Raw genomic sequence first — 19,173 nt, forward strand, 5'->3', positions numbered from 1 at the left:
TGAACTTTTATCATAGTTTAGTTATATGAAAACGAAAGTGGTTAACATTCAACCCGTTCTTTTTCCTCTTTTGCTATGCTATAAGCCTTTAACTTTTTAAGACTAAAACAAAATATGGATTCATTGTTATTTTTAATTAAAAAGCACAACAACAATAAAACAGTAAGATACAATGACAAACTAGCTTACAAAACGGTTATTAACAAAAACGAATAAGATGAGGCATGGCATAGGCCTACACCACATGCTGTATTAAATAATGACTAATAAATTACAGAGCGTTTAGCAAATACTGAGGAATCAAAAAAAAAAATTAAAAAAAATATATCCATAAAAATATCCTCCATAGCATAACGTGAGGTAAACAGCAAAGATAAGCTTTTCAAAATGCCGGTGCGAATTGAACAAAGAACTGCAAAGGGTTACACGGACCAATACACGATACAGTATTTCATTAATTGTTTATTTAACTATTCTTATTTACTCACTCATAACAGCAAATTAATAATTTAATTTCAACTGTCTTAAATTGTCGTAATAAACAGACTTCCGACTACATGGTAAAAATATCGAAATGGTAAAATAAAAAAATAATCAAATAGCTTAAATTAAGGAAACAAATAATTTAATGAATCTATTAGGATTTTTCTGACGCCAATAACAGCCTGCATTAATGTAGCCTAATATACATTGATGATAGGCTACATTTGGTGTCTGTTTTCACTGGCCTGGGGTCAACACATCGTAAATAACTCATGCGTGATTTACAGCCACAAAGATGGATTTTCATGCCACTGTTTGTAAGTAAGAAGAGGATTATAATCTGACTTTTAGTCACTGTATGCATTTAGTAACATCTATATTTCCATGACTTCTGCTTTGATTGTTTATGAGAGCACCAGACGAATTGTTTATATGTATTTTTGAGTAAAAACCACCAGAATTTTCTGCAACGTCTGTGTGACCATAAAATGTAAGATGTGACAAATAACAGGCGAGAATGAGTGTGGGTTTGAATAATTGCAGCCTTCAGAAAGTGCTTAAACGGTTTGTAGCCTAATGGTCCAATAAATCATTTTAAGGCAAAGTCTATTTTATAATATACATGTCTGAATACAATCAGGCCTAATTATATATGTTTAACATTTATTTAGTGAATTTACGCTTCCTCGTTTGTAGCTCATTGCATTAAACAGAAAAGTCATATTTCTTCAACCCTAACACACACACAGTTGTGAGCGAAATTAAAACATTTATTCGATTTAATAAATACAAAGATGTCATGAAGAAAAATCCTAGACAGTTTTGCTATTATGTCAATTAGAGGGATTTAGATTTTTAGATTTTTGCGGATACATTTAGAAAGTATCCTATTAGCCTACGTTTTAAAAAAAAAAATTCTCGGACTAAATGATTTTCAGCTTATTGCAAAGTAAAAATATTCAAAGTTTCAAATTACTGTCCTTATCAATTATTTAAAAGTGGTAGAATTAAAATAAAAATAAAATAAGTTTGAGACGTCAGCACCACTTTGACTGTATACTTAAACATTTAAGGCACGTTAAACGTATTTTTTAGCGGGGTGAGCTGTGCATACTATGGAACAAATGCGCGAACAAGTTGAAGTTTATAGGCTACTCAGATTGTTAAAGGCCTTCTTTTACCCTCAACCGGGAGATGTTATACGGAACAATTATCAGAGGTGGAAATTTGACCAAATTGTCGGCCTATGTAATTCCTGAAGATATAGCTACTAAGAAATGAACACACAAACCATCTACTGTAGATGCCACTCACCATAGCACGAGATGAGCGCGCCGTCCTCCAGTTTGCTGTCTTCAGGGAGAGTTTTGCATGTGGGTCTCTGCCTGAAAAGATGGTACTTGCTGTAGGCGCTCTCGGGTGTGCTATCATCCAGTGACGGACACTCTTGATGGAAAGGACTCCGCGGCTTGTCCCCGTAAGGTTGACCTTTGGCGGGGAGGAAAGTGGGACTGTATTTGGAGTCGCTCGGTTGGAACGTCCTGTAAGGACTGGCCTGTTGGACTTTCCCTTGTCCTGATGATGGCGAATAATATGAATCCATTGAGGTCATATCGCAGTATGAGACGCACGTATCTGTGTTCATACCGACAAAAAAACAGGCAAAATATCTTAACCCTTTTTTTTTTTTTGTAAATCTAAACGTCACCCTCGCTCGAGTCTCCTCTCATTCACAGACGGCCATGCACTTTCTCACACACCCACACCAGGGCGACAGCTGGAGTTGGTTAAAATGATTCAGATGTTTTCCAGAGACTAGGCAAAAGCAAATGCTAGAAAGCGTCTTTAAGGTTTGGAGGAGAGAGAGAGAGAGAGAATTCTGGACGGAGGATGTTGTCCTGGTGTCTGCTGGAGTCAGTGGTCCAGTCATGATAAGAGGTCAGGAGCTTTTCCCTCCAACTAACACGTGAGAAACACAACGCATGACAGTAATGCAATTAGGGACATGACTGACAGAAAATAAGGATAATGTCATACGCAAACATTTTACACGAAAATATTTGAAAAACTTCCATCATTAGTTGATCAAAATGGTTAAAATTTGCAATGTAAAATATATGAAAAAAGAGATTATGAGGCCTGTATGTACAAAAGTAGGAAAGTTTTTAATTTAAAAAAAACATTTATGATATTTTGCAATTATAGAAGTTTACTATTTCAATTAAATCAGCTTCACTGCTGGTTGTTATTTAATTAGAGATTAGTCTTGCAGGTTGTGTTGTAAAGCCATCAGTTTAACCAAAGACAAATGAGTTACAAGATGAGTTGCCTGATCACCACCTTTGTCAAATAAGTTATGAGACTCTGTAAAAAATATTGGATTTTCACGCTTTTTGCATTAATGTACTTGTATGTCTTGATGTCACATTTTGTTCTGTATATGTTTTAATAACAGCCTATCGCAAGCGCCCAAATTACTGAAAATAACAGCGTTTGCAGCTCTGACAGCTTTAACTGACTAATGGCATCCATCTGCATCTCACCAACACAATGTGCTCAGCAGCTCTGTGAACAGAGTCATGTTTTTGCTTGTTTGTTTGTTTGTTTGTTTTTGGCAAAACATATTACATTTTTGCATTTTCACACAAGGACAGTACAAACATCTGTGTATATTTCTGTGGTCGCAGATAATTTTAAGGTAATGAGTGATATATGTGATATAAGTTTTTTCCTCTAATGAAGTTGCATAGGAAGAAGCTCTATTATATATATATATATAATATGTGATCTCTCAAGACCATATTCTTGGAAATTGAACCTGTGATTTTTGCATTGCTTTTGGCATGCACTCGTTCAGCTACTACGTTTAGTTTGTAAGTCTGTAATTTTTGTACATTTATTCAACAATTTATATGATATAATAGTACACACACATTGTCAGAACAACAGCAACAATAACTTGCAGCACTTACAATGCAGCAGCACTGAATGTTTAAGAAGACTTCAAATTGATTGTATCCACATAAAATGTCTTTTCTAATCTGTTTATAATGAGGGTTTTTTTCCCGGCAAACTTATTCGACAGTTTCTAAAAGGCAAAGCAAGTCCCAGGACCATTTATTATAATAGAGTTAGATCTTTTTTGATTTGCTGGGTTTTTCCTGTAAAATTACATAACAAAAAGATTACAATTAAGATTGCAGATTAATGTACATTGTTATTTTATTAAATCTTCTCCAATTAGAAAATTATTTGCAAGGAGAGAAGCCTAAGTTAGTAGTCATAATCTGAGTATCCATCAACAAAAGTTTGTTCTGTCTATCTAATTACATCTTTGACCTTCCTGTCCAGTTCAAGAATCAACAGGGGGAATTAAAAAAAAAAAGACCAGATCAGATTTGGACCTGTACCTTGAAGCCTGGCTTGCCTATATGGCAAGGATGTATATAAGAATGGCTTATTCTGTCTTTATTCTCTCAGTCTTGACTCCTTTCAGTTACTCACCACCTCAACACAATAAATAGGTGCTATTCAAATGGAAAATGTTAGCTTTACAATGACTTCTCAAAGAATATTTCCATATGTACAAAAAAAAAATCTATAAAATGATCCACATGAAATGGCCACATTACAAAATACATGAAGCTAGTCTTGTCTAGGAGTATGGAGGTGTCTGAGAGGGAGTCTCATAGAGATCTGTAATTGAATTCACATGAGATGGGTAGGAACTCTGTCATCTGATGAGCTGATTGAATTACTGGACTAGCAGTTCTACTGATCTCTAATTAAATAAGAGCACCAAAAGAAACAAAAAATGTGCACTATTCTCCCATTTTCTAAATACTAACGCTCCCTCCAAACATCTCACCGCAAACCTTTTGTGTAGTCATTTTGGAGAATCTAGTGTTTCTTTGAGCCCTCGTTTAATTTGAAAGTTAATTTTAAATGTAAAGGTTTTAATACTAGCACAGGAGTAGCTAATGATTCGGCTAGATGCTGTATAATAATAACAAAGAACACAGCTATTTATATTCTAACACCAAAATAAAAAAGAAATGAAAAAATATAATCTTTCCTTAATATCATTATAAAGTGGAAATTATTTTTTAATGAATTATTTATGTGACTCTGCCTTGTTTGATCTAAATATATATGTTATTATGGTCTCAAATTCTCAAAAGGATGAGGGTTTCAAAATGTTATTAATATTAATAAAAGGCATATTTATATTGTCCATTTCAATTCACCCCAATACTTATGTTTAGTTAAAGGAATAGCTAACCAAAAAAATAAAAATAAAAAGTGCTGAAAATGTACTCACCCTCAGGCCATCATTATTAGCATTATTAAGGATTATGGACTGGTATCCATTGGTGTCCATTCTGTAAGTTAAAACGCCTTAATGATGGATTTGTTTCTTACAAACCTACAGCTTTTTCACTATAAGACATTAATAGATGGGCTGGAGTCATGTGGATTTCTTGTGGATTATTGTGATGTTTTTATCAGCTGTTTGCACTCTCATTCTGACGGCACCCATTCACTGCAGAGGATCCATTGGTGAGCAAGTGATGTAATGCTAAATTTCTCCAAATCTGTTGTGATGAAGAAACAAACTCATCTACATCTTGGATATCCTGAGGGTGAGTAAAATGTTAGCAAATTTTCGGTTTTGGGAGAATTCTTCCTCTTACCACATTCATTCTAATTTGTCCTTTTGCCTGCACTTATGCTTAGGTCATTTCACCACAGACCAAACACTGAACACAAACTAACCACAATAGCTGATCAAAAAAGTATATGATGAACTGTAATTAGATTGCATACACTGAGCGGTTTGCTTTGGCTTCAGAGATCACAGAAAGATGAAGATCTGAATTACTATGACACAGACAAGAAACATGGAAGAATCAAATATAGTGCTGACTGGGTCTGTCAGCAAGAATCGGTTAGTTAACTTTATCTTGAGGCTGAAGTGGACGTGATGACATCATGATGTGTGTTTCCAGAGGGCCTCTGATTGCTCTCTTTAGAATTGGCCGCAGTCTTTTTAAAGAGATTCCTCTGTGGAATCTCTATTCAAGTTATTTGTGTATTAGGTTTCAGCTGGGTTAAAAGTGGAATATAATAATTCTGAAAACAAACTGAGAATGACTGTGGGATTTAATGTCAGTTTGACAGAGGCTTGGCTCAGTTATATAACAGTGCAGAGGTCAACCTCAATTTTCCACCTTGATCAAAAACAGCATTTTACTGCTGCAGTTAACTGAATAAGGTATTCTACATAAGATTGTATTCTATGTCTCTGTTTCACTGCAACATGTAAGAAAACTCCCCAGACCGAATCTTCTAAGTTACTTATCTATTAGATCAACTGAAAATGTATATATATATATATATATATATATATATATATATTATACTTGACATTTTATAATAAAATTTACTATATAAAATTAGACAGGGTCCCTGGGGGTCCTATAAACATTCTATAACAATTTTATAAATACAACATCATATTTCAAACACCAGTGCAATATTTCTGGTTTGTTCTCTTGGATGTGGTTTGACTCTGAGCATATTTCTTGATAGATCCATTTTATGCACTGTTTCTCTTGCACTTCTACAGGTGGTTCAGCAGCACTGACCGCTGGGTCTGAGTTCATGCCGAAGTAGGAACAGAGGACCTTCTCAAACAGTAATTATCTGGAATGTCCTGACAGAGACAAGACTGAGGCTCTTTCATACTCTAATGAAAGTCATACTCCCTGTCTTAACATGGAAAGGACACTTGTTAAGAAGTGCCATGTCTCAATTCGACTATTCGAAGATGTAGAGGGTAAGATAGTTTGGTGACACATAGGGCTCAACATGTCTCACTATTAATCACCACTGATGTGAAAAATTATCACTTTAATAATTGATTAATATCATTAGATAATGTCCAGTAATTTATTTATAAGATTTATTGTTATTTATATATTTAATTTAATGTTATTCAATTTGTTATTATGTAATATATATATATATATATCAATGGCTCAGTGGCACATGACTCAGGTTTTTAGGTTCTGGTTAAAGGGGTCATATGATGCTTTTTTAAAGATCATTATTTGGTGTAACAGAATATGTTGAAATGCTTTATTGTTCAAAAAACACATTATTTTTCAAATACTGTACATTATTGTAGGTCCTCTATGCCCCGCCTCTCTCAAACGCTTCGTTTTCTACAAAGTCCCTCCTTCCGACAAGCACAGTCTGCTCTGATTGGCGAGAAAGGAAAACTTGAAATCGCATCATATGACCCCTTTAAGCTAAGTGTTGAAGACAAAAGACACTCTCATCCACCTTTTAATTTTACGCCTTAGGCTCCCACGCCCTGCCCACCGATAGCTTATTGAATTACAGCTAATATTTCAATTGATATCACATGGAACGAAAAGGTTTTTCAGTCACCCTCTGGCTCTGAAATGCCTTCAGTTCAGTTTAAATGATAAGAACGAAACTTAGTCTTGATTCCCAGCTGCTCTGCTATCAGTCTCATACTTCATTGTATAGAACAGTGACTGGCTTATTGTATATTAGGGAATGTCAATAATGTAATTACCATAAGAGCTGTAATTGAGCTACATACTTTTACTGTAGAGTCTAAAGAAGGATCTGTTGTTTTTACAAAAGAGGGAAGCTTTAACCATGGAACAGTTAAACAGAGCAGAGAAGGATTATGGGATATAGCAGCAAAGCTTGTTGTTACCACGAACCCATAAGACCAAGGACATATTGCAGTTCATTGGCTACGGTATTCAATATAGTATCCCTTTTTTGTGTATATAAAAGCTAACAATGGATTAGTATTGTTAGGAATATGAGCACTTATTTTTCAAATCAGACTTTAAACCCTATCTATGTGGCTATATCTGTGTATTGTCTCAGGAACTTGTATTATTAATACTGACAGGTCTAAAGTCATCTCTTTTAAAGAAAAGAGAGAAATGGAATCTATCATATTTTAAATACAAAGAGTACTGTATATGGGTTTTTGTCAGTAAGGATTTTAATGGTGACAAATCTCAATAAGCTGAATTTAACAATGTAATATAATTATTGTAATACTGTAGAATATTATTACAATTTAAAATAACTGCTTTCTATTGTAATAGATTTTAAAATGTAATTTATTCCTGTGATGCAATGCTGAATTTTCAGCAGCCATTATTCCAATCTTCAGTGTTACATGATCCTTCAGAAACTAATATGCTGGTTTTGTGCTCAAGAAACATTTCCTATTATTATCAATGTTGAAACCAGTTGTGCTGCTTAATATTTTTACAATTTATTTTTTCAGGATTCCTGGATGAATATATAGTTTAAAAAAACTTTTTAACATTCTAAGGCCAGTTTCACTGATGGGACTTAGATTAAGCCAGGACTAGGCCTTAGTTAAATTAAGATATTTAAGCAGCTTTTATAAAATGCCTTGGAACAAACGTTTCAGGTGTGCATCTTGAGACAGAACAATGGCACTGACATATTTTAAGATATGTCCGAGCAAGATATTTTCAGATGAGATAGGTCAACCATGCATTTCAGTCTGGGACTAGCCTTAAGCCTTGTCTGTGAAACCAGGGATAAATGTCTTTACTGTTCCTTTGTGTGTATGCGTGTGTTCTAGAGTGCTATATAGCTATTTATTTTCATTTTGTGACATTGAGGATTGTTTCAGAGCTATAGTTTAAACAACATTTTGTATTTTATTATCATTTTACTTTTTCAACGTTTTAATAGCGAGGCTACAAATTTAATCTCATCCTGTTCCCTTCAAGCAGATTTCGAAGGTCAACCATCTTGAAGTACATCCTAGTGATGTTTTGAGTTGATTGAAAGCAGGCCTGTTATGGGAAGGGCAATTACTGCGAGAAACTGGATCAAACTCAAACACTGAATCCAGAGTGCTGCCATTTCCCATCACCTACCTGAACAAAAAATTATCCCAGGCATCCCAGCATGTGTGGATGTTTTCTGCCAATGTGGAATTTGTTGCCTTTCTAGAAACCTACTTAACCCTTCCTGTCACCCCAGGTCCGATTAAATGTAGCTGACCTTATGTGTAATTCAGAAAAGACATAACTGACCTATGATATATTTAAGCAATAATTACCTCAAATAAATTACCAATAAATTACCTCAATCATCAGTGGTGCTGCATTCAAAACCATGATGATTGCCAGCATAATATTGCTTTACACAACTTTTAATAAATGAGAAGTACCTTACAGTGAAACTAGTTCCAAATGGAATCAAAGCAGAAACAAACATCATGTGTCTCTGAGCAACACAGTAATGGCATTCCTTTCCTGAATGAATATGTTTTTTTGAATGAATCTGTTGAATGAATGATTCAGTGATTCACTTCCTTATCGAAAACTACTGGACTAAATGTGGATTCATCTACAGAAAGAGTCACTGAAATTTCCCAACCACGAATGCAGAGACCGACAGCCTTTCTGAAACTCACAGGACAAGCAAAGTGATACAAATGATGAAAAGTCCAAGTGGACTAAATATCAGAGCACTTGCAATGCAGCTTCACCATTGAAATTCGAAAACTCCCTAAAGTCTTTGACCAGAAATAACTGTATAAATTAGATGTTTATTGCCCAGCAGGCACCTTAATATCAATTTGATGTCAAATATTAATCAAGACTTGATCAAGATGCTGTAACATCATTTTAAATTCAGTTTGGATGGCAATTTCTTCCAGTGGATTCCAATTGGGTGAAAAAAGGAAGTTACACTGAAAATCGGTTTAGTATAATATGTTTGACATTCAATTTACATCAAATCAATGTCACGTCATGTTTTTGACATCAGTTTGATTTGCAACTTTGACCTGTTTTTCGATGTTAAATTTGATGTAAATTTGATGTCTTTTCAACATCAATTGCCCACTGAGTGGTTTATTAATTATTTTCAGATATTTCAGACGTACATTATGCCTACTCAATCCAGTCTAATTTCTTTAAGACTTTTTCTCATTTTCCACAGCAAAAACTGATCTTTATGTAATCAATAGACACGCTAGCTTTTAATGGACTTTTAATTGGAAAAAAGGAGTAAAATTACAGTGAAACCACAACAATCATAGTTTCCTTAATCTAAAAGGATTAATATATATATCTTTTTTTTTTTAAATATCCCTATCTTTGTAACATGTTGGTTTACTAATAAAATAATAAAGGAGTGTTTAACCTTTGAAGCATCAAATAAATATCTGAAATACAGTTCAAAATGGAGCGCACTCTTCCACTGCAATGGGGGGGGGGGAGTCACCACTGAAAATGACACATCCTCCTCAACTTTTGGTTCAGATTTATGTTATGAGCTAGTCTGTTAACTGTAAATCATCATAGATGAGGGGGAAAAGCTGTAAAGTTTGGAGTGCTCTTTCTGTAAACAATTACGTGTTGTGCAAAATGTATTGAGGCAGCTTAGAAGACAATACAGAAGAACAAAATCCATGCAGATTCTAGTATCAAACAAAAATGAGCTATGGAGATAAAGTGGAGTCAGAAAATTACAGATGGAATAAATAATAGATCGTAGAAAATTCCCAGATAATGAAAAACATTTCTTCCCTGTTTTGGACAGGGTTTGGTTTAGTGATGTTCTATCACCCGTCTGTTTATCCCAGATTCGTTTTTTCTAAACATTGACCTGAGCCAGTTTTCTCACAGAACGTTTACCCTGTCATTATAGGCTTTGCTGAACTTTTCATAGTCACGTAAAATCATTTTGTTTCCTAATCCACATGTGCAAAATGATACCCGCGAGGTTTCCAGCCAAAAATAATTGCTGCAAATAACAAATCTATGGAACACAATGGGTACATCAATATGGAGTTTCAAAAGACTAGGCTATATGACAGCACCTTTGAACAAAGCATAGCCAATTCATAATGAACTGCAGATGCACATGTGGATGTTCTGTGTACTTTACATTTTCCATGCCCAGATTTGTGGGTTTTTAAAGATTGTTCCACTGCAATCTATCTTATGCTATTTTACACCATGTCTACACCGGACGCGAGCGGCGTGGCGTGGCGCGACAAAATACAATAGAACTCATTATAATCAGTGATGCTGTCTACACTGGATGCGGTGCGACACGACAAATCCCCGACAGTAAACTGCTGCTGCGTTCTATTTATGACGTAGGCCTATAGACACAAATTTCAAATGATTTTCAACGGTTGCTTTGTCGCGTCCGGTGTAGACAGACTTTAGCTGTTGCAGCGCGGCGCGACACGACAACTGTCGCGTCCGGTGTAGACACGGTGTTATAGATACTTTACTGTGGGTTTGATCTCAGGTTTGAAATTTCATCAGAACATTCACGCGTTATGTGTTATGTGGGGACCACAGAATTTGACTGGAATCTTATTAGGCTACATTCACATGTATGAGATCAGACATGCTTTTAAAGAAATAGTTCGCCCAAAAATGAAAATTTGCATAAAATGTACTCACCCCCAGGCCATCCAAGATTAGTTTGTTTCTTTATCAGAACAGGAGATTTAGGTTCCACAATAGAGCTGCATAAGCATCTCTCCTAATATTTTCTTGTACAGTAGTTTCATATCAGAAAGTAGGCTATCTGTGGGCGTTGAAATCTTGATGAAGGTTTAGAGTAATGAAGACTATTTTGCTGTGTAATTGTTACATGATTTTTTTGTATCTATATTAATGCTTTTTGTCAGTCTGGACAGTCTGCCAAGCAGACCCTGAGCTCAGATGTCACAGATGTCAACTCAAATGAGAAAAAGAGAGGTGATTCAAAACATTTAGGACGAATTGAACAATAACAGCAATCAGGGATGTCATAGAAAAAAAAGCTAAATCATGGTTTATATCTCACAACAGTATTGAGATATAGGAGACATCAGGGCTGGTTCTCACACTGGGAAGTTTGCCTGGATATCTATATCCAAGACTATTGGGGCATGTTATCACAAAAGATCAGGTGTATGAATGTTGAATTAACTAGATCTTTTTTCTTTTCTTCTGGGAAATAATGGTGGGAATATCTTTAAAGAAATAGTTCACCCAAAAATGAAAATTTGCTGAAATTGTACTCACCTTTAGGCCATCCAAGGAGAAGATTGTTATTGGATTTGGAGAAATTGAGCTTTACATCACTTTCTCACCACTGGATCTACTGCAGTGAATGGGTGCCGTCAGAATGAGAGTCCTGATAAAATAGCTGACAAAACATCACAATAATCCAAAAATAATCATTAATGTCTTGTGAAGTGAGAACTGCACCCGTTCACAGAGGATCCATTAGTGAGCAAGTGACTGAATTTTTCCAGTGAAAAAACAAATCCATTTACATGTCTTTTTTTATACAAGACAATACAAAATCAAAAAGGAGAGGCACAGAACCTTACACAAAATAAAATAAAAAAAAAAACATTAAAAATAATGAGAGAAAACAAAACAAAACAGAAAACAACAAGGCATTTATGACAACATTTATAACATTTTCAATAAAAACTGAATGTGTACATCTTCAATTATTATATCAAAGGTTATGTCATTTCTAGTAAACTCAGATACCAAATTTATTGACATTTTAAGCGAATCATACGAATGTCAATACTTTCGATGTCTTTTTTTGTTAATGCCCATTTGTTTGGATATTTGGCGCCCCCTTCTGTTTAGAGTGAGAACGCCAATGCCAATGAGCTCCACAAACAACAACTTTTCACGGACTTTTACAGAGACAGCTACAAAAAACAGGGACCATCTCTCAGTTTCCCCTGGTGGCATGGTGGCCTGTTTTGAATCATGAATTACTGGAGGCAGCCAGCAGAGGTGGTACAGCTAACAAAAATGTCTGTGACTGTGTCGAGTGAATGTGGTCAGTCAAGCCAGTTTAGTGAAGGGCAGCATTCACTTCTGTCTCAACATTGGCTTCTGGTAAAGCTCAGAACCAGAACTCCTTCAAAGCTGGGCAGTGGGATGGAAAACACATAATAGCATTCTAACTCTGTTTAGAACCTGTGGCTTTCAGATGTGTTCCTTTGCCATGACAGGGCTTTCCCCCTCATGCAGGTCTTCTGAACTCTGTGAACCCCAGAAGGGTATGGATATAAAGGACAATATGGCATACATTATATGTGATTTTTTTGTTTATGGATTTGTCACTGTATCCTTCAAGTCTTTTGAATTAAGCTACATGACTGGATAAATGAGAACGTTTTCTCTATAGCATCAGACCTTAATCTGGCTGTGATTAGATTGTATCTGACAGTTGTTCTCATTTCTCAATTTGTAGGCCTACTAGTGTATATAATAGTGGTGTTTACTTAAGTGAGCTGCATAACCTAAACATTTTCCCCAAAATTACATGAAATAACATACTACACCTAGTTTGATTTTGATACAGATTATGGTTAAAAAGTTTGGGTTCTGTACGATTTTTAAGTAAATTAATAAGGTGCATTACATTGATAAGAAGTGACAGTAAAGATTTTTACATCATTACAAAAAATCAGTTTAAAAATACTGTTCTACTGAACATTATAAAAAGTAAAGTATCATGGTTTCCACAAAAATATTAAGCAGCACAAAATAAAAATAAAGAAATGATTCAGTTTTGACATCACAGGAATAAATTACATTTTCAAAACACATTAAAATAGAAAACTCTTTATAATTTTTAATCAAATAAAAAACGAATAAGAATCTTACAACCCCAAACTTTTGCACACTACTGTACATTATTGTGTGAAGTATGTATTTAAATAGCATTGATGGTAACATTTTATTTTAGGACAAATTCTCACTATTAACAAGATGCAGCAACTATTGCTACTATAATCAGCATGCATATTACTAGTATATTGGTTGCTTCATAGTACTTATTAGGCACATATTAATGCCTTATTCTGCATGACCATATATATATATATATATATATAAATATAATATATATTATATATAAAATTATATATATATATATATATATATATATATATTACTATTAATAAGCAGCAAATTAGGAGTTTATCGAGGGAAAACTTAATAGTGAATATGTGTTCTCTAATCTAAAGTGTTACTGTATTTGTTATAAGTAATTTATTTCTGTCTTGTAATATGTTGTTATTGATAAGTGAGTCTTTCTCCTGTCAGGAAGAAAACCCAGAGTATACAAGTAATTTTCTTTATTTGGGCTCTAAGAAAGATGTTTTAACATTTTATGGCAATTGTGTTCCTTCAAAACAAATAACACTATAGTCCAAATCTAACTTTCTGTGAAAGTAGCAAAGGGAATCAGCTTTTATTGCAATACATTACAAACTGTATTTACGCTGTTATTAAAAATAAACCGATAGAAAAACAAGTGTATGTTGCTGGTGGCAATTTTTCTCAAATATATGAGATGAAAGTTTATAACACGTCCATGGAGGTGGCTCCTGGAGCCAGAAAGGTCATTATTCTTTTTTAGTAAAGGGTTTGTTGCATATGTTGACAGGATGTTACGTTTCACTTAGGACTTTAGTAGAACACTATACTATGCTGCCATTAATTTTGGTCCACTCAAAAATGTCCTGCTCACACACAATGTCCGAATTGATGAGCAGGTAGCGATCTCCAACGCAGAAGTGTTTCTGACAGGCAGCGCATTTGAAGCACTCGAGGTGATAGACTTTGTCACGGACACGCATGGTCATTTCAAAAGCCCGGATCCTCTTTTCACAGGAAGCGCAGAGCCCGTCCTGACCAAACAGTCTGCAGAGAAGGAAACATAAATATATTTGCACTAGAAAGAAGGTTTTGATAGACAACCACCTGATTTTAATATATGATTTTATAGCAATATGCAAAAGTCTTAAGCACATTACATGCTTCACAAGAATATCTGTTTTACAGACATACATATGCATGCAATACATGTCTATTCATTTACTTACTTATTACATGTAAATTGCGATTTGCCATTAATACAGTTTAACCCTATAAAGCCTACTGTATCATATTTGTGGCCCTGGACCACAAAACCAGTCATAAGCGTCATTTTTTTTTTTTTATTGAGATTTATACATCATCTGAAAGCTAAATACATTGAAGCTTTCCATTGATGAATGATTTTAGGATAGGATAATATTTGGCTGAGATACAACTATTTGAAAATCTGGAATCTGAGGGTGCAAAAAAATACAAAAATTGCCTTTAAAGTTATTCAAATGAAGTCCTTAGCAACGCATATTACTAATCAAAAAGTAAGTTTTGATATATTTACGGTAGGAAATTTACAAAATATCTTCACAGAACATGATCTTTACATAATATCCTAATGATTTTTGGCATAAAAGAAAAATGTATCATTTTGACACAGTGTATTTTTGGCTATTGCTACAAATACTTGTGCTACTTATGACTGGTTTTGTGGTCCAGGGTCACATTTGATACACACATTTCTAAAAACCTCTAAATTATGATCAAAACTTGGCTACTACATGGCTTTTTAGCAAATAAAAGGCCTTTTTTATTATCATTCTAAAAATGCCTCTCTTTCAGGTCGTGGTAATTTGTAAAAGTTGTCTTTTTGCTGTGATATCTTTACAGCTTTTTATAAAGTAAAAATAAGAATACATTTTAGGGCTGCAAAACTAAAGATTAATCGCATTCAAAATAAAAATTTGTGTTTACATACTATATTTGTGTACTGTGCATTTATTATAATACACACAAATATGTATATATTTAAAAAAATATATTTGTATATATATAATTTATAATATATATAAATATTTCACATATAAATCTAACATATTTTTCCTTAATATAAACATGTATGTGTATGTATTTATATATTCACAATAAATATACACAGTACACACATTTTCATTTTTGTTTTGCAGCCCTACTTTTCTGTTAATATTTCAGGTTGAACCCTTACTTGACTGAAGCAACTTAGGTGTACTTGTTTATCCATTCATACTTTTTTTTTTTTTTTTTAGAAAAATCATGTTAAAATCTGAGTATCAATACCTCAGTCATCATTGTATAGCACTGTATTTTATTTGCCTGCCACAATAAAATTGTTTGCATTTAATGTAAGAAATCTGCTATACTTTTATAAAGATGTCAGAATTTCGTCATTTTGGCCATATGAATATCAGCATTTGCACTAAATTACATACTTTGCTCAGTTTGCATCTCTGAATGATACTGAGGTGTTTTTTTCTCCTAGAGTAGGCCTATAGGCTATTAGGTTCCAATATCTTACTATGAGCCATAAAAGTATTGAATATGATACATAATAAAAACACATATTTGAAACATACTAACTTTTTTCTCCTAAAAAGTATGGGTTCCAATATCATACTATATGAGCCATAAAAGCATGATGCAAGTATTTAATATGATACTTAATTAAAAAAAAAAAAACACACATTTGAAACACATACTAGACTTAGAGTTAAAAACGGTTAATAAGATTATTATTACATTAGCCCGGTTCTGTCAACACTGCACTGGCTCCCTGAGCCCCAGAGACAGATCCTCAGTGAGGACCTTGTCTCCTAGACGGCCACCGGGACAAGACCACAGAAACCAGAGTCCTCTGCTCAATGTGACTTTGCTGCAGCCTGGAATTGAACTGCTGGTTTCGTCTGGCCAGAGGAGAACTGGCCCCCCCGACTCAGCCTGGTTTCTCCCAAGGTTTATTCTTCATTCTGTCACCGATGGAGTTTTGGTTCCTTACCGCTGTCGCCTCTGGCTTGCTTAGTTGGGGACACTTCATTTCCAGCGATATTGTCGACTTGATTGCACAGAGACTATTTAAACTGAACTGAGCTGGATGATGACATCGCTGAATTCAATGATGAACTGCCTTTAACTGAAAATTGAGTGTTTACTATTGTCCTTTTGCATTAATGACACACTATTTTCTTATTTAATTAATGCTGTACTGACACAATCTGTATAGACTTGACTTGACTTGACATATGTCAGGCTTCACAGGGTTAATAAAGAATGAAAAGTTCAATTCAGGCCTGCCAGTCTTACCTGAGGTAGTCTCTCCTGCACAGCTTCCTGCCAAGTTTGTAGTAAAGCCTGCGGCCCACCTCCCCTAAGCGGCAGCCGCAGAGGTCACAGCTCAGGCAGTCCTCGTGCCAGTACTGCTCTATGGCCTTGAGGAAGAACCGGTCCCCGATGCTCTGCTGACAGCCGCCACAGGTCAGCAGCGACGGCGGCATCTGAAGCACCTCGTCGACGGGCTCCCTGTGGATTGGCGTTTACATTCAAACGTGCGATACGCAGTTATCAACACCAGATGGCACTAGTGCGTATTTTATTTAAAACACTAGCATAAGACTTATGGTATGTTAAGGTTATGTGTGTTCCATACGGATAAAATTGGCAATCAGATGCGCTACTTTTTTTTTCTAGATGTACCTACACTCTTAAAAATAAAGGTGCTTCACGATGCCATAGAAGAACCTTTTTGTCTAAATGGTTCCATAAAGAACCTTTAACATCTGAAGAGAGAGTACATTTGATTTATAAATAAATATTTGCTTAAGATGTAACTACTGCCACGTGATCCCAAGGGAGAATAGTGTTAAGTGCAGTAGGCAAATGAGGCGCTTTGGGTCACTGCACAGTGCACACATACTTAAATTAGCCTATTTATTCGCACTGGTTAACATATGTGACCAATTTTTTTTTTTTTTTTTTACAGCATAGACAAAAGTGCAGACTGTTTTGATTTCATGTAAAAAGTCACATTTGTTTCATAGTCACGTGACTAGAGCTGTTTAATCCACTCTGAATAATCTGTAGTGTCAAAACTTCATTAAAGGAAGCATGTAAAACATCTCACGATACAAATAGAATTGCCATATTTGGTACATATAATATTTAAAGGGTCTATTATGAATTTAAATCATCATAAAAATACGTGTCAGTGTCCCCTTTCTAATAAGACTCATTTTCTTGGAATATCATTCCTTTACCCCCAATAAAAAAATATTATGCAAATTATGTTATTTTATTGCAACTTTCTTTAGGATCTTACCAAGTGTGCCAAGTCTTACCAAGTTTTCCCTACAATGTTTCCTATAGGCTACCAGTTACAACTGTGGAGCTAGGAATAAAACATAACTTGATCATTTTTTTTTTATATTTATTTTTGCTTTTTTTTTTTTAAGTAGCGTTTCATTGGATTATTAATGCGTAGAGTAAGACTATCCTTCACGCGCTTAACTCGTGAAAACGCGATCATACTTTAATGCGACTTTAAATTAGTCCAAATGTAATTAGGCTATTACAAATGTATAATCGTCTGATCACTAATATTGGCAAAATTGTACTGTGACTTACATTTTTAAACTAAGCGCAAACACTGTTATAACCAATAGGCTACATAATATAGGCTGTTGCACTATTTTGGTTGTAGTCTACTTGTCTATACAAACAACAATAAACAAATGGAAGCCCAAACAATATGTCTTACTTACTCATTCGTTTCCAGTGTTTTCCGTTCAATTGTAGATGCCATATTAAATATTGTTCAGGAATAATTCAGTAGTACATTAGATATGCGCACTTCCAGTGAAAGAAAGACCATCAACTGAAAGACCATTAACGTCCTGCTCAATGAACAGCCTTCAGAGATGCACCTGCTTTGCTGCCTTCTTATTGCGCTAAAGATCTACAACCTATAGCACACATTATGTAGCCTACGCTAAATCCCAAGTGCATCCAACGTAGCTTCTTTGCATTCGATTTCTGTCTCCACGCATTAAATCCTACGTGTTTCTGAGTAGCCTAATACGTGGTGACAGGCAGATGTGTCCCCGCCGCGTTGTTTATTTACTCCAGCGCAACTGCGTTTGCGTCAAGCGTGGTTTCTCCTCCGTGCTGCGAGTCTCCACAGCACTGTCCCGTAGGGCTACTGTCTGTGGTCCCGTTATTGTAGGGTAGCAGGTATTTTTAAATGGCCCTGCCCCCTCAGTTTCTGCGTTCTTTTCCGACTTCCTGCTCACGACCCCTCGACAATGAGAGGAAATAGCGCTCCTGCATGCCGCTAGTCACCAGTCAATTATAAAGCCGTCGGCTCGTGACTGGAGGGGTCACGAGCTCAAACAGACAGGCTCCTTATCAAATACCTGTCATCCAAACATGAACGAGATTGAGGGAAAAGCTGCAAACACATATAATTAATGCGTTCATGTTTATGAAAACACAGGGAAAATCCCAGGTCAAGGACACAGCTGCAACATTGCAAGGGGGACCTGGGCTCCTTGGAAGGGTTGTAGCCTGTCAGTAATTATTTAAGTCAGATAAACTAAGTAGTATTCGAATTTTTATAATAAATTCTATAATTTATTTTATATATTTGATTCAATTAAATTTTGCTAAAAAAAAAAAAAGCTGATAGACTGTTAAACACGTTTTTGTCCTATAGGTAATAGTGATGTAAACCTTCAAAAGATTCTGAGTATGAGCCCCTACAAAAACTGCCTTTTAAAAATACCCTACAGGGGTTTCAAACTGGGGGCCACAAGAGAGTGCTGGGGGTCTATGGAAATGTTAAAACAGTGTTAAAAAAATGTGAAAAAAATATATATAAACAATAAAAAAATTTAATTAAAACAAACAAATAAAATGTGATTAA

The 19,173-nt window shown here is 35.0% G+C and overlaps 2 protein-coding genes across 2 annotated transcripts in view; both read right to left on the reverse strand.

Annotated features, from left to right (window-relative positions):
- Window positions 1-2,146, reverse strand: part of LOC107656842 (homeobox protein aristaless-like 4) — a 26,741-nt gene extending 24,595 nt beyond the window's left edge. The window contains exon 1 of the mRNA XM_016444789.1: window positions 1,798-2,146. Coding sequence (XP_016300275.1) covers window positions 1,798-2,128 — 331 coding nt within the window. The 5' untranslated portion in view covers window positions 2,129-2,146. The remainder of the gene's footprint in view (window positions 1-1,797) is intronic.
- Window positions 2,147-13,594: 11,448 nt separating this feature from the next.
- LOC107656846 (rhombotin-2) lies at window positions 13,595-18,602 on the reverse strand. The gene is made up of 3 exons (XM_016444791.1): window positions 18,014-18,602; window positions 16,560-16,775; window positions 13,595-14,276 (listed from the first exon to the last, which is right to left on the reverse strand). The coding sequence occupies exons 1-3, from the start codon at window positions 18,052-18,054 to the stop codon at window positions 14,054-14,056; spliced, it is 480 nt and encodes a 159-aa protein (XP_016300277.1). The 5' UTR covers window positions 18,055-18,602; the 3' UTR covers window positions 13,595-14,053.
- Window positions 18,603-19,173: the final 571 nt, after the last annotated feature.

Source organism: Sinocyclocheilus anshuiensis, unplaced genomic scaffold (genome assembly GCF_001515605.1).
Source record: "Sinocyclocheilus anshuiensis isolate Anshui unplaced genomic scaffold, SAMN03320099.WGS_v1.1 scaffold2069, whole genome shotgun sequence".
In the NCBI taxonomy this organism is placed as follows: domain Eukaryota; kingdom Metazoa; phylum Chordata; class Actinopteri; order Cypriniformes; family Cyprinidae; genus Sinocyclocheilus; species Sinocyclocheilus anshuiensis.

What these genes read in the sequence shown, in the direction of transcription:
- LOC107656846 (XM_016444791.1), bottom strand. Translation starts at nt 18,054, where the DNA reads ATGGCATCTACAATTGAACGGAAAACACTGGAAACGAATGA. An exon ending in AAAACACTGGAAACGAATGA is followed by an intron (nt 16,776 to 18,013) that starts GTAAGTAAGACA and finishes GCCAATCCACAG; the next exon opens with GGAGCCCGTCGACGAGGTGC. An exon ending in TGCAGGAGAGACTACCTCAG is followed by an intron (nt 14,277 to 16,559) that starts GTAAGACTGGCA and finishes CCTTCTCTGCAG; the next exon opens with ACTGTTTGGTCAGGACGGGC.